The sequence below is a fragment of the Staurois parvus genome, unplaced genomic scaffold (genome assembly GCF_062004578.1).
Source record: "Staurois parvus isolate SC_StPar_1 unplaced genomic scaffold, SC_StPar_1.0 ptg000152l, whole genome shotgun sequence".
NCBI lineage: Eukaryota > Metazoa > Chordata > Amphibia > Anura > Ranidae > Staurois > Staurois parvus.
The window spans coordinates 2,787,652-2,802,815 of record NW_028317948.1 but is presented as its reverse complement, the minus strand read 5'-3'; the positions used below and the strand labels follow the sequence as shown (position 1 = coordinate 2,802,815).

Here is a 15,164-nt window from a genome sequence, read left to right as displayed (position 1 = left end):
GCCAAGATCCATGTACTAAAACGGTGACACAAAAACCAGCCTGATCGTACAACCAAGGCAGAGTTGGTTCGAGGCAATCAGGGAACACTCCTTGTATAAAGCAAAGCACATATTGCTCAAAACCTGTCGTTCATTTTACGACTATGGTGACAAATGTGGCCACTTATTAGCTAAGGGTTTGCAAGTCAAACATTCCCAATTTTATATTCTGGCCCTGCTCACTCCATCTGGATCTAAAGTTCACGCTTCTCCAGGCTTAGAAGCTTTTTGTGACTTTACAATATAGACTCAGCCTCCTCCTCCGGCCAGACATCCCCCAGCAACCATTCAGGATTATCTGTGTGAAGCTAAACTACCTGCCCTCACACTTGAAGATCAGGAGGCGCTCTCCCAACCTCTTACAGTAGATGAATTTGCATTGGCCTTAGCTGAAACCCAAAATGGGAAGGCACCCAGACCTGATGGATTCCAACTTCTTTACTATAAAACATACCACTTGGCGCCCCACTTTATTACTTCCTTTAACGCTATCCTGTATGGGCACAGCATCCCCCCAGACATGCTGCGTGCCTCTATCATGGTAATCCCAAAACCAGGAAAGGACCCATTTTTTTGTTCCAGTTACCGACCTATATCCCTTCTAAACTGAACATCAAACTCTTCACCAAAATCTTAGCCTCTAGATTGAATGTCTTGCTGCAACGTCTCATTGCAACGGACTAAGTCAGCTTCATCCAGACAAGAAACAATACCATCCGGACACTTAATGTTCTAGAGAACAATCCCACATTCCCCTCTTAATTCTGTCCACTGATGCGGAAAAAGTGTTTGACCGGGTGGATTGGAGGTTTCTCCAGGAGACTCTTCGCTCTGTTGGGATGCTGACACCTATCCTGGATCTTTGCTCTATATACTAATCCTATGGCTACAGTGTGGGTAAACGGATTTGAATCTAACCCTTTCACAATCTCAAATGGCACCAGGCAGGGTTGCCCCCTTTCACCCCTACTATCTGTTCTCTCTCTAGAGCCTCTCCTTCACCATGTAAACAATCTAAATATTAGAGGTGTCCAGGCAGGAAAATACCAACACAAAGTGACAGCTTATGCAGACAACCTCTTATTTTATGTTGCTGAACCTCTACTATGTTTGCCTTCACTACTACAAGAGCTGAAGCAAAATGGTACCCTAAGTTTAAAGATAATCTCCAAAAATCAGAGGATTTGAATATCTGGATTCCACCCCGAGGAACCTACTCCCCTTTTTCCCATTCAAATGGGCTACTTGTTTGATACACAATATTTGGGGATGAGGATTCCCACAAATTTGAAAGACATTCCTTTGAATTTCCAGCCTTTCCTGACAACGCTAAATTCCGACCTTAAGAAATGGGACTCTAGCTCTTTCCCGGTTTGGTCACTGTAACGTACGCATTTTTTTTTACTAAAGCATTTTTATGTACATACACACACAATCACTGGAATGCAAGTGTAGGTTAGCTTCACACCTAATCACTGAGTTGCATTGCATTAACGCATGCTGCTTGGGCAGCCCATTTAAAATTAATGGGTTAATAACGCACCTCAACGGGCCATAAAACATACCTGAAAAAACACAAGGAGAAGGCGCTTCTAAGTGCAGTAGTTATGGCGGTTTATTAAGACACAAAGATAAAAAAAACACTTACAGGATACATACAGGCCATCATATGTATCTGACCCCTAGATGTAATGGCAATATATTTTAATATATTATTTTTTTATTTTATTATATTTGCTTATGGTATTCATTGATCCTGTGTATAGCAATACCATTCTATATTTAAAGCTCTAGGACCTGTGGCTGTCCATGCTCTTCATTTGTTTTGTTCCCTCCCACTCCCGCCCTTCCCGGACACATAAACCGCTTCTGGCTCTGGGGTCTTAGGTCTGATGAAGGCGCTTCTGTGCATGCTCCGAAATGCATTACCGCCTCATTTGACGTCACTTCTGTTGTGTGCGTTCCACGCCAATCCAAGAAGTGTGGCGGCCATCTTGATCCTGCTTTCCAAGGGTCCTATAGCCGCTGCTTGGCCGAACGGTCCCTGCCATTATATCTAGGAGCCAGATACATAAGACGAGCCTGGACACATATGATAAACCTGTATCTCTCACTATCCTGTAAGTGTTTTTAACCTGTGTGTCCTAATAAACTGCCATAACTACTGCACTTAGAAGCGCCTTCTCCTTGTTTATTTCCATTGTCAGTTTACTTCTACTTACTGAACAGCTGCTCTAGTGCCCTCTTGGCTCCAGCTATTACACACCCACCCCTTTATCCTCTCTGAATGTCCAAGAGTTACAACACTTAAAGGTCTGGTTCCAGCAGGAGCGACCCATGGATTACTTATTTTATCATAAAACATAACTGCAACTTTTCTGACACAATGCATGCTGTGCTGAAGCACATCTCAGTTGGAAAGGTGCGTTGGGGTGCCAACCAGAATGAATGACACTGCATCACACCAGCCCATGTGGTAGCCTTGTGTTCCTGCAATGCAGAAATGTGAACAAAGCCTAAGTTGTTTACATTTCTAACCGATTATTTTTATATATGAGTTGAAGTTCCAGGGAAAGGTAGTTCGGATGGTACTGGTTATCACTGAGACTGCAAATACTTGTGGTAGACAGAGGCTATGTTGGCCTGCAGAGAGACACTGTGTGGTGGCAGCATTGCAAATATGGAGCTAGACAAAAGGTTTGTTTCTCTGTTAGAAAGGGGCTTTAACTGTGTAGTAAGTTATGTAGAATCTAGGATTTATAATGTGGCAGTTTGTTTTATCGGGTTTTAAACTGAAAACGCTGGTTGTTGCCAGTTTTAAACCTAAACTACTGTGTGGGCCTTCAACCCAGTAATGCTTCTACACCAAAAGACAACAAAACAAGGCTGCCATCATTCCATCAGTGTATTTATACTATATGTACATAAACACTGTATATGAATATGTACAATTTAAATTTCACACTTCTGAAACCACAAAAGGAGGCAGGCTTGAGAATATCAAACATGTTCAGTCACTGATGTAATGAATGATATTAAGATGATGTCTGGGGGAGGAGGAGTGAGGAGAGGAGATTAGACAGTGTGCATGCCCCTTGTGTCCTCCTGGTGAGTAGAGCATGCTGGTGATGAATACAAGGCACTCTGGCCAGACAATGAGCAGCACGAAGTGCATTCATTGAGCAATATTCCGCTGAACAATGACATTGTAACCTCACTTGCTAGTCTATGACGCCTACATAACTTGCATTGTTAAAGCGTACATCAATCTATCATGACTTCACTGTGCTCCAAGATGTACAAATCACATTCCATTGCATGTGGTCAGAAAATGGCATTCCTATTATACTGTGTTTTTTAGTGATGGCTGTACACTTACTGGTATAGTTCAGTTTACAACGTCTAACTGGAATTTTGAACATATTAAAAACAAATCTTGATTTTTTTTTTTTGCTATGCCAACAATTCAAACATATTGTTATTAAATTCAAATAGCAAAAAAATGTAAAGATGCCGCAATGTAATTTATACAAAATGAACCAAAAGGCTGCAAGATATCAAGTTATACAGGGACTATTGATAAAAAGTGAGAGTAGAACTGTGTGTGCTGCCTTCAAATACTAAATTCTTCCTTTTCCTTCTCATTCAGGTTAGAAAAATGTAACAAGGACTACCTGGATACCATGGGCAATGCAATCAGTAGATTTAGTCAACCCTTAATGAAGAAATCCAGAGTTATTCCTTGGACTGTGCTTAGTCAGTATACAGAAAGTAAAAAACGATTAGTGCCAAGGTCTCATTCACACTTGCGCTCCTATATTCAGAAGTTATCTGGGAAGTATGACCTTTTAGGGCCTTTTCACACAGGTGTTCATTCTACATCCATCTGTTAGTTTTTCCGACAGATCCAGACTGAATCACAATGTTTGTCTATGAGTGTGCGGACATAAATATACGTACGTCCATATACATCCAGGCCAATATGCATACACAGAAAAAAATAAATGGAAATGTTTAACATCCTTTTCCATGTGTGAAGACATAAACAGATTCCAGCCTTTTACATCCGTTCTGTTTATGCGGTTTCTAGGCACGAAACATATTTTTGATTTACACTATTCGCCTATGACTTTTTTGTTCAACTGAAAACATAGGGAAATGTGAGAAAAGGATGTACACTTAACAGATGACAGGTGTATACATTTATGTAAACTGACGTAAAGCAATTCCGTTTTCATGCTTTTTTTTGTTAAATGAATTCTTGTGACAGAACCAATGATGCTTCCCAGAACACTTTTTCCTGCATTTAGATGTTCCTGCTTTAAAGCAGGTTTAGAGTTTCTAATCAGATCATAGACACACTGGGGTTGATGTACTAAAGGCAAATAGTCTGTACACTGCAAGCGCAGTTGTTTTAGATCTGAGGGGAAGCTATGCAGCGAGGAGACGCCTTGCTGATTTCTATCATCCAATCATGTGCAAGCAAAAATGCTGTTTTTTATCCTTGCATGTGATTGGGTATGCTTTGCAAAGTGAAGATTTACCTTATTTACTAAGATCTGAAGCAATTGCCCTTCCAATGCACAGTATATTTGCCTTTAGTAAATCAACCACACAGAAATCTACTTTCTCTAAAGTGCCTGCACCTAAATGCAGGTAAACACAGCATGAATGGCACCATTGAAAAATCATTACATGCGTTTAACTAGTTCTGCGCCACCCTATAGCAGAAATACTGCTACAGGGCAGCACGGGTGCGCAAAATCATGTATATATACAGTGGGGAAAAAAGTATTTAGTCAGCCACCAATTGTGCAAGTTCTTCCACTTAAAAAGATGAGAGAGGCCTGTAATTGGCATCATAGGTAGACCTCAACTATGAGAGACAAAATGAGAAAAAAAATCCAGACAATCACATTGGCTGATTTGTAAAGAATTTATTTGCAAATTATGGTGGAAAATAAGTATTTGGTCAATATCAAAAGTTCATCTCAATACTTTGTTATATATCCTTTGTTGGCAATGACAGAGGTCAAACGTTTCCTGTAAGTCTTCACAAGGTTGGCACACACTGTTGCTGGTATGTTGGCCCATCCTCCATGCAGATCTCCTCTAGAGCAGTGATGTTTTGGGGCTGTCGCTGGGCAACACAGACTTTCAACTCCCTCCAAAGGTTTTCTATGGGGTTGAGATCTGGAGACTGGCTAGGCCACTCCAGGACCTTGAAATGCCTCTTACGAAGCCACTGCTTCGTTGCCCGGGCGGTATGTTTTGGATCATTGTCATGTTGGAAGACCCAGCCACGTTTCATCTTCAATGCCCTTGCTGATGGAAGGAGGTTTGCACTCAAAATCTCACGATACATGGCCCCATTCATTCTGTGCTGTACATAGATCAGTCGTCCCTTTGGTCCCTTTGTGGAGAAACAGCCCCAAAGTATGATGTTGCCACCCCCATGCTTCACAGTAGGTATGGTGTTCTTTGGATGCAACTCAGCATTCTCTCTCCTCCAAACACGACGAGTTGTGTTTCTACCAAACAGTTCTATTTTGGTTTCATATGACATTCTCCCAATGCTCTTCTGGATCATCCAAATGCTCTCTAGCAAACTTCAGACAGGCCCGGACATGTACTGGCTTAAGCAGGGGGACACGTCTGGCACTGCAGGATCTGAGTCCCTGGCGGCGTAGTGTGTTACTGATGGTAGTCTTTGTTACGTTGGTCCCAGCTCTCTGCAGGTCATTCACTAGGTCCCCCTGTGTGGTCCTGAGATTTCTGCTCACCATTCTTGTGATCATTTTGACCCCACGGGGTGAGATCTTGCGTGGAGCCCCAGATCGAGGGAGATTATCAGTGGTCTTGTATGTCTTCCATTTTCTAATTATTGCTCCCACAGTTGATTTGTTCACACCAAGCTGCTTGCCTATTGCAGATTCAGTCTTCCCAGCCTGGTGCAGGTCTACAATTTTGTTTCTGGTGTCCTTCGACAGCTCTTTGGTCTTCACCATAGTGGTGTTTGGAGTGTGACTGTTTGAGGTTGTGGACAGGTGTCTTTTATACTGATAACAAGTTCAAACAGGTGCCATTGATACAGGTAATGAGTGCAGGACAGAGGAGCCTCTTAAAGAAGAAGGTACAGGTCTGTGAGAGCCAGAAATCTTGCTTGTTGTAGGTGACCAAATACTTATTTTCCACTATAATTTGCAAATAAATTCTTTCCAAATCAGCCAATGTGATTGTCTGGATTTTGTTTCTCATTTTGTCTCTCATAGTTGAGGTCTACCTATGATGCCAATTACAGGCCTCTCTCATCTTTTTAAGTGGGAGAACTTGCACAATTGGTGGCTTACTAAATACTTTTTTGCCCCACTGTATGTGATTTTGCAGTTCCAAGAAGGGGGGCGTGCGCACGCCCTACCCATTCCGCCATTCGCGGCCTCAGATGTCAATCACTGGGTCCTGGCTGGTGATTACTCACCGGCACCTGGTGATCACAGAGTATCTCCAATGGAGGAGAGTCATGTATGTAAACAATACAGATCTATCCTGTCAGCTCCTGCACACTGCTTTGTATGGCTCTGCTATGCAGAGCCATACAAAGCAGTGTGCTTACAATGAAGCACACACAGCCCCCATAGTGAAACAGCACACAGTTATCCCTCTGATCACCCGACATGTTAACCCCTTCATGCCCAATGCCATTAGTACAGTGTCAGTGCTTTTTATTAGCACTGATCACTGTATTGGTATCACTGGGGTTGTCAGTGACACCACTTCAATTCCCCCCAGTGACAGAAAGCCAGCCGCAGTCCAGCTATAAGTCGCTGATCGCCAATGCTAGTAGAATACATTTTGATTTTTAAAAAATTTTTTACTGGACATATTTAATAGCAAAAAGTCAAAAATATGTTCTTGTTTCCTCAAAATTGTCAGTCGTTTTTTTATTTATAGCACAAAAAATAAAAAAATGCACAGGCGATCAAATACCACTGAAATAAAGCTATATTTGAGGGAAAAAAAAAAAAAAGAGGATGTAAACTTAATTTGGGTGCAGCGTTGCATGAACGTGCAACTATCGGGTAAAGTAACGCAGCGCCGTATAGCAGAAAATGGCCTGGTCAAGAAGGGGGGGGGGTAAATCCTCTGGAGGGCAAGTGCTTAAACGCGTTTAGAAATGTCTTCAAAACACATGGAAACACAGGTTTGACAGTGCCAATAGGAATGAAGCCTAAATATGCCTGTTTTATAGGTCCACTATAATAAGAAATACCGTATTCTGGTAATTGTATATGTTTAATATAGGTAATGACTACAGTATACTGAACATCAAAGTCACATGACAAGTCACACCCTATTTTCGGATATGTAACTGTTCAAATCGATGCGACTCTTAGAAAGGTTCCTGCACGATTTTTTGCAATTTCATGTGTGGCTTGCATGGACATCTCTGCATGAAGTTGCACAGATGTCGGTAAGCCGCACATGAAGTAGCACTGATCGGCGGCTTTGAAATTGTGCTGAAGTAGTGCAATTTCAATGCCGCATTCGGTTTGAACCATGGCTTATACTGAGAGAGAAGCTTACAATAGTCAGCTTTATTTCAGATGGCTTGAAGCTTTTTTGAAAGTTGAAAAAAATAGCTGTAACTCCTTAAAAAGAATTAGCTGTGGTTGGACTTTAATTTGTCACTTAAAGTGGTTGTAAAGGCTTTTTTTTCCTGAAATATTTTATACTTACTTTCTCTGTGCAATGGTATTGCACAGAGCAGCCCTGAACCTCCTCTTCTGTGATCCCCTGCCTGGCTCTTCTGTGTGTCCCCATAGCAAGCTGCTTGCTATGGGGACACACCTGTGAGCTTACTCCTGAGGTGGGCTGTGTAAGAATATAGACACACACCGCGTGGCAGTCTATGCAGCAGTCTGACAGTAGCAGGTGCCAATGGCCGCTGCCTCTGCATCCTATGAGGAGAGGAACATCGTCACTGCAGACAGGCACAGCGCTGGCTTGAGATTGGGGGGGGGGGGGGGTCACGATACAGTTACAGGGACATTTTCAGCCTTTACAACCAGTTTAAGGTTTATTTAAAACTACAAATTCATCTAATATTACCCTTTCCCACTTTACTGAGCAAAGACAAAATTCTTATTTTTTTATTTCAGTATACAAAGTTAGGTGGTTAGAACCCCTGACAAGTATTTCTGTGTCCTCCATTAGGCAGATTCCCCATCTACGTCTGTCTTGGGGAGCCTTGTACTCAGGACTAAAATCGAAGAAATATTTACAATTTTCGCTGTCACCAGAAGAGATGGAAAATATTCCAATGTTGACACTTATTCCAGTAACAACTAAGAATGGATTTTCCTTACATGGGAAAGATTTCCTCTCACTTTCTGTTGTGTCTTACAGTCAAGAAGGGAGATCTCTCAATGGGCACCAGATGCCAAAAGAGAAAAAAAAAAAAACAACGGGTTTTAACCATTCCCCAATCAAAAAAGATTTGGCTTTAGATATACATTACACAACCACTATTTGGCACACTTAGACCTGCACACAGCCATATTGGATGTATGTAAGATCTTGCAAATTCCGGCATAAAAAGAGGTCTGTATTGCATCTGTACTCATACAGCCACCCATTTATGTCCATTTGAGCCGAGTGCAGCCATTGGTTACTAAGGACGCGAGTCCAAATCCACCCGAGCTATCCCGCCGGGAAGCCGTCAGCTGTTAGAGGCATTCCCTGTCCTGCAGACACTATACATGCAAGGGGTTTATACGAATTACATACGGTTGTTGTTTACATCTCATACTAAACGAGTCCTTCATGCAGCTGCAGTGTGTAGGCATTGAGTTCAACAAACAGCGGCAGCAGGACATACAGCCCATTCTGCATAGGTTCACACTTGTGTGACCTGCATTCTGTGACTACGGCAGCCCATTTATTTCAAAACCTGAACCCTTTTATAAAATTTGCACCACAGGTAATGGCATGGGCGTTTTGCCATTCATGGGGATGCTATTAAAGTGGTTGTAAACCTCAGAGATGGAATATGAACAAAGCATATCTCTCTATAGTGTATACTTGTTTCAATTAAGAACACTAAGTGTCAGTTCTGTCCACTGCCTCATTCCTCTGCTATCTTCATGAGTCACTTCTGAAAAATTTTCCTGACACCAAGAGGTAAAATGGTGAAATGGAAGGGACCACCAGAACACAGCCTGTGATTGACAGCCTCAGTTCTGTTCCTGTGAACTGTGCAAAAGGAGGCGAGTCCCTTCCCTGAAATCAGCTCTCCTCACTGAACTCTGCAGTGTGCGACTTCAGCTCCCCACCCTGTTTTCTGAAAGCTCAGACAAACTGTATAAATTCTAGACTTTGCGCAGCTGTAGAGAGGAGAAGACTGCAAATAAACAGGTACAGCTTATGTAGGGGGGATTGGTTTCATCTTTGTGTATCACCTGATACCAGTCACTTCACTTGGTATATGTAAGGGTTTACAACCACTGACAATAAAAGTGCAAGCTCTTCGTCTTTCCCCCTGCCCACCCCCCCAACCTATCCATCATCACCAACACCACCACCATCATTCCCGCCCGCAAGCCAAAGTCCTTGGCATCATTCTTGACTCGAACCTCTCCTTCCAACCTCACGTCAAATCACTTACAAACACATGCAGGCTCCACCTCCGCAACATTGCCAAGATACGTACCTTCCTTACCCCAGACACCACCAAACTTCTAGTACACTCCCTCATCATCTCACGCCTTGACTACTGCAACTCCCTCCTCACCGGCCTACCCCAGTGCAAGCTCTCCCCGCTTCAGACCATCCTGAACTCTGCGGCTAGACTCATCCACCTCACCAACCGCTCCACCTCTGCCACCCCCCTCTGCCTCTCCCTCCACTGGCTCCCGATTGCCCAACGCATCAAATTTAAACTTCTGACCTACAAAGCCGTCCACAACACTGCCCCTGACTACCTCACCAACCTGATCCTCAAGTACCGCCCTACCCGTACCCTTCGCTCCTCACAGGACCTCCTATCCTGCTCCCTGGTCTCCTCTTCCCATGCACGACTGCAAGACTTCTCCAGGTCCTCCCCCATCCTCTGGAACTCACTGCCCCAATCCATCAGACTGTCGCCCTCCCTCCTCACATTCAGGCGCTCCCTCAATACCCATCTCTTCAGGGAAGCCTACCCCACCCTCACCTAACGGCCACTCTCCCTCATTCCTCCCACCACTTCACTCCCCTCAGCCACTTCCTACTGTACCACTACCCCCTCCCTCCTAGATTGTAAGCTCGAAAGAGTAGGGCCCTCTTACCCCTCGTACGTTGTTTGTTATTGGTGTACTGTGCCATGTATTGTCCCCCCTATATTGTACAGCGCTGAGCAAACCCTTTGGCGCTATATAAACCCGATATAATAATAATAATTCTAAAGGTTAATTTTTCTTTTTGTAAAATGAACCTACTGTGTGCAGTAGTTTTGCACAGAGCAGCCTGGATCCTCCTCTTCTTGGGTCCCCCACAGGCTCTCCTGGCTCCTCCAGTCTGTTGGGTGCCCCCACAGCAAGTAGCTTGCTATGGTGGCACCCACTGCTCCGTGTGTTCACACACAGAGCCGCGGCTTGCCCCCTCTCATTGGCTGACTGGCTGTGATTGACAGCAATGGGAGCCAATAGCTCCCGCTTGCTGTCTCTGCCAATGAGGAAGCAGAAACCCAAGGCAGCTGAGGCTGTCATTCACATCGCTGGATCGTGATGAGGCTCAGGTAAGTATTGAGGGGGCTGGGGGAGCTGCTGCACACAGAAGGTTTTTTACCTTCATGCATAGAATGCATGAAGGTAAAAAACCTTCAGCCTTTACAACCACTTTAATAGCACCACCACACATGTGCTAAAGAGCAACGCCTTCTACCTGTGGGTTGGGAATGAGCGCGATTTTGCAACTGTCCCTGACCCACACATGTGTGAACCCCAAGACGAACACTGTAAACAGTCACACAAAGATTGCTATGCACACAGTGTAAAACATGAGCAAAATCAGGACATGAATGCAAATTTTCCTACTTTTGGCTTACGCAGTTAAACACGAAAGACCAAACAAAATGCAGCTGTGTGACTGGGCCCATAGCATACAATCCTGCTGTGTTCATATCTGTATAAATGGAGGTGGATCAGCAACAATTCTGCTGCCTCCTGAATTGTTTTTTTTCCTTTAACCTCAAGGTGGATTTTGTATAGAAATACTGTGCTGCAACCATGAGCCAAGAGTTCGGCTCGAGGTTGCATTGCAGTCCCACTGACCTCAATGGGTGCAACCTGTCAGTCACTGTCCTGCCCATTTGCTCAGCTTGCCAAGTCTAAGTGGTTAGCACTTCTACCTAGCAGCACTAGAGTCATCAGTTCAAATTCCAACCCACGACACCACCTACCTGGAGTTTGCATGTTTTCCCTGAGCCTGCGTGGGTTTCCCTTGGGTACTCCGGTTTCCTCCCACACTCCAAAAAGTGGCTCCTGTCTAAATTGGCCTTAGTATGTGTATGTATAAATGTAAGTTAGGGACCTTAGATTGTAAGCCTCTTGAGGGCAGGGACTGATGTGAATGTACAATACATACATATATATAAAGCTCTGTGTAAATTGACGGCACTATACAAGTACCTAGAATAAATAAATGTGCCCCTTTCACAAATCAAAGCATTAGGGTTGTGGCATGTGAACCCTTTGGCTGTCATGTTCATTGCAGGTGGGGGTGATAGAAACAGGGCTCATTCGACCAGCCGTGTGATGAAGGCCTTAGGCTCAGTGCACATATGTGCAGGCACACTTGTGGGCTGCCACCCCAGCGCACGCAGGGAAAGAAGTCCCTGGCCCTTTCTAGTAATGATGCCGTACTGAATCACACGGTACCGCAGCACCATGCAGGTTAGTGTGCGCAAAATCGCACTGCAACTGCTGATGCATGGAGTGCAATTTCGGCCTCACACTTGGAGATTTGGAATCGACCACAATTCCAAAAAGCCCATCAATCAGTGTGAAACATGTGACACGTGTTTGGGTGCCTTTCATTCCAACTGGCACCCCAAGCGCGGTGCGTTTTTGCCACGATTGTCGTCTGACAGAATCACCCGGCAATTGTGTCAAAAAGGCACCTTTAAAAAAAAAACAAAAAAAAAACGCACGTTACCCAAAAAGGCGCAGGAGCTTCTTTTGGGTGAGAAACGTGCGTAGAGCAACCCATTGAAGTGAATGGGTTGCCATATGACCAACACGTAGAATTGCATGCAAATTGCCTACAGAAAACCACAAGCGGGAACGCAAGTTCCCACAATGTGAAGGGTGAATGGGGCCTAAGAATTCTCCTATATAAATATGTCCCCCCTCCACCCATACACAGACCTCTACAGATATGTCTCAGAACACAAGCATCTCCAAGCCATTTGTGTGTCCCCTGTAATGAGGAAGTTGTCCCCTCAGAGCTCCTGGAATGGTATGATTCATATGGACTAGATACAGAAATAATGACTCGTGTGTGTCTCCAGTCAGGAGCCCAGTCCAGCCATAATGCCCCCCTCCCCCATTGCCCTCACCTGGTGGCTCCCCTCCCAGTACGGGGGGGACTGGCTGTGGCTCAGCATGTTCATATACAGGGATCTGCTCAGGTGACTCCTCAGGTACCGACTGCTCCACATCTTCCTCACCGCGGCCAGGCAGACCACATAGGTGAGCACCCAGCACACGAACACTTTCATCTGAGCAGCGGCCACTCAGGTTCCGGCCCGTCCATGGCACACATCACCAGCCCGAGGAAGACAGACAAGGTGGGAGGAGAGCAAAAGGTGGCAAGAATGAAGAGTAGGGGCGACCAGAGAAAGGGCGGAACGATTATTCATCGGCAGTGTTTCCACACGGAACGTTTTCAACGTTATACACCGCAAACGCCACAGAGGGCGCTGTAAACAGAGAGGCGTTCTGAAGGCCGATCTAGGCCAGGTTTCTGCTCTACTCCCTGGTGGTCGGCGGATATTTCGATATTATACACGGCAAGCGCCAGAGAGGGCGCTGTGATCAATGAGAAGCGATCAGGAGGCCGATCTAGGCCAGCTTCTACTCTACTCGCTTTCAGTCGGTGGATTGTTACAAGCTGCATAGCGTGTTCTGTGCAGCTAGTAATGGAATTTCAGCAATGAAAGGGGAATGAACTATTGATAGAAAGACATTAAAGTCTATCCAAACACTAGAACAAGAATATATCACGAAAAATATTTAAACAGTTCTGTACTGTGACATATAATGGACCAATAGAAAAGCATAAGCAGCCACCTCAGCATTGCAGGCAACAATACACAAAACATAAAAAACGAGTACAGGGCTTAAAATAGCTATAGCAAATAAATGGAATAAAAGTCCAATTTATATATGATAAAAATGAAATAAGTCCCTCTTCATTGGGACATCAAAATGTCATGAATACTTCAATCTGGTCAAGGAGATAAAGGGGATCCACCGTCACAAACACCCAAAAAAATTATGCCTCTTACCAGAACAAAATGACCCCCAAATATGAACAAGTCAAAATGCCCAGTGCGAATTCCAAAAAGAAGGGTGTGGATCTGGACACTTAATGGCTCCGAAGGAACAAAACTGAACCCCAGTTGTGGAGGGATAAACACCCGTAAAGCTGATTCCAAAGACAGGCCGTGACTGGTGTAACTCCAAACTTGAACTTCAATAATTGCACTGAAGCTGTTGTAAGATTTACTCCAAAGTGGAGCTTTGGCTGAGGGTTGAGACATCAGATAGGCCAGGTCAGCAACAAGTCTTGACAGCAAGGTACAAAATCAGAATCCAAAAACGTGGTCAAAAACAGGCAGGGGTCATACACAGACTGGCAGAGGAATGCAGAATCGCCAGGCAAAAGAATAGTCCAGGTATCAGGCAAAGTCCAAAAATCCAGAAGTTCAGCATGAGCGCATACACCCACAGAACAAATCCAACAAACCAGCCTACCAATCTTAAACGATAGGGCCACCTCTGTGTAAATTGTAATAAGTGCATGTGATTGGGGGTAACAAAATGGGCATTTCTTATGGGTTTTTTTCTCAGGAGCCTGCAGAGCATCACACCCTGCGATCAGTGGAGCAGGTACAATGTCAGGCTCATGCAGACACTGCTTACAGCTCTCTGCAGTAAATATAACCCTAGCAAGAAAAAACTAATGGGGTTTTAAAGGTACCAAACCATAGAAAACAATATCAATTATACAAAAAATAGGAAACAAAAGATAAAAAAGAATGTAACACCTTTTATTCAGTAAAAAAAAACCCACCATATTGGTGGAACATGACAGTCAAACACATAATTGGAGGATCGTAAAACTTCAAATGTTTTAAATGAACAGAACTACAATTAGTAGCCTAACTGCAATACATATTGTTGCTGATACCTAATACACTGGAGTGGTGTCATAGGTATCGGTTTACATATTAGTGGATCGCTACAACCTTGAAGTATGAATTGATGCTTGGTTGATATATTGCTTCATATTATTGCTGGCACCTAAGACGCTGGAGTGACGTCATAGGTATCAGTTTACATATTAGTGGATAGCTACAACCTTGAAGTATGAATTGATGCTTGGTTGATATATTGCTACATATTGTTGCTGACACCTAAGACGTTAAGTAGCATCACCCCTCTTCCACTGCCCCACCACTGCTCTGACCTCCGCTTCCACCCCACCCTTCATTCCTCATATTGAAGCCCCCCCAACACTTCACACCTTTGACCTTACTACCATCGAGGAAGTCTCCAAGATCCTCTCTGATGCCCGCCTCACCACCTGCCCCCTCGACCCTATCCCCTCACAACTCCTACGACTTCCCTCCCCCTCCATCCTACGCTCCCTCACCCACATCTTTAATCTCTCCCTCTCCTCTGGCACTTTCCCCTCCCCTATGAAACATGCACACATCACCCCCATACTTAAAAAGCCCTCCCTGGACCCCAATGACCCGAACAACCTCAGACCCATCTCCCTGCTCCCATTTACATCCAAACTCCTTGAGCGCCTAGTCTACACCCGCCTAAGCTCTCACCTCAACGACAACAACCTCCTCC

The 15,164-nt window shown here is 44.3% G+C and overlaps 1 protein-coding gene across 1 annotated transcript in view; it reads right to left on the bottom strand.

The window, feature by feature from the left end:
- The window catches only part of METTL9 (methyltransferase 9, His-X-His N1(pi)-histidine), a 56,556-nt gene extending 43,598 nt beyond the window's left edge, over positions 1–12,958 (bottom strand). The window contains exon 1 of the mRNA XM_089674805.1: positions 12,635–12,958. Within this exon, the coding sequence (XP_089530931.1) occupies positions 12,635–12,796 (162 nt within the window). The 5' untranslated portion in view covers positions 12,797–12,958. The remainder of the gene's footprint in view (positions 1–12,634) is intronic.
- Between the last annotated feature and the right edge of the window lie 2,206 nt (positions 12,959–15,164).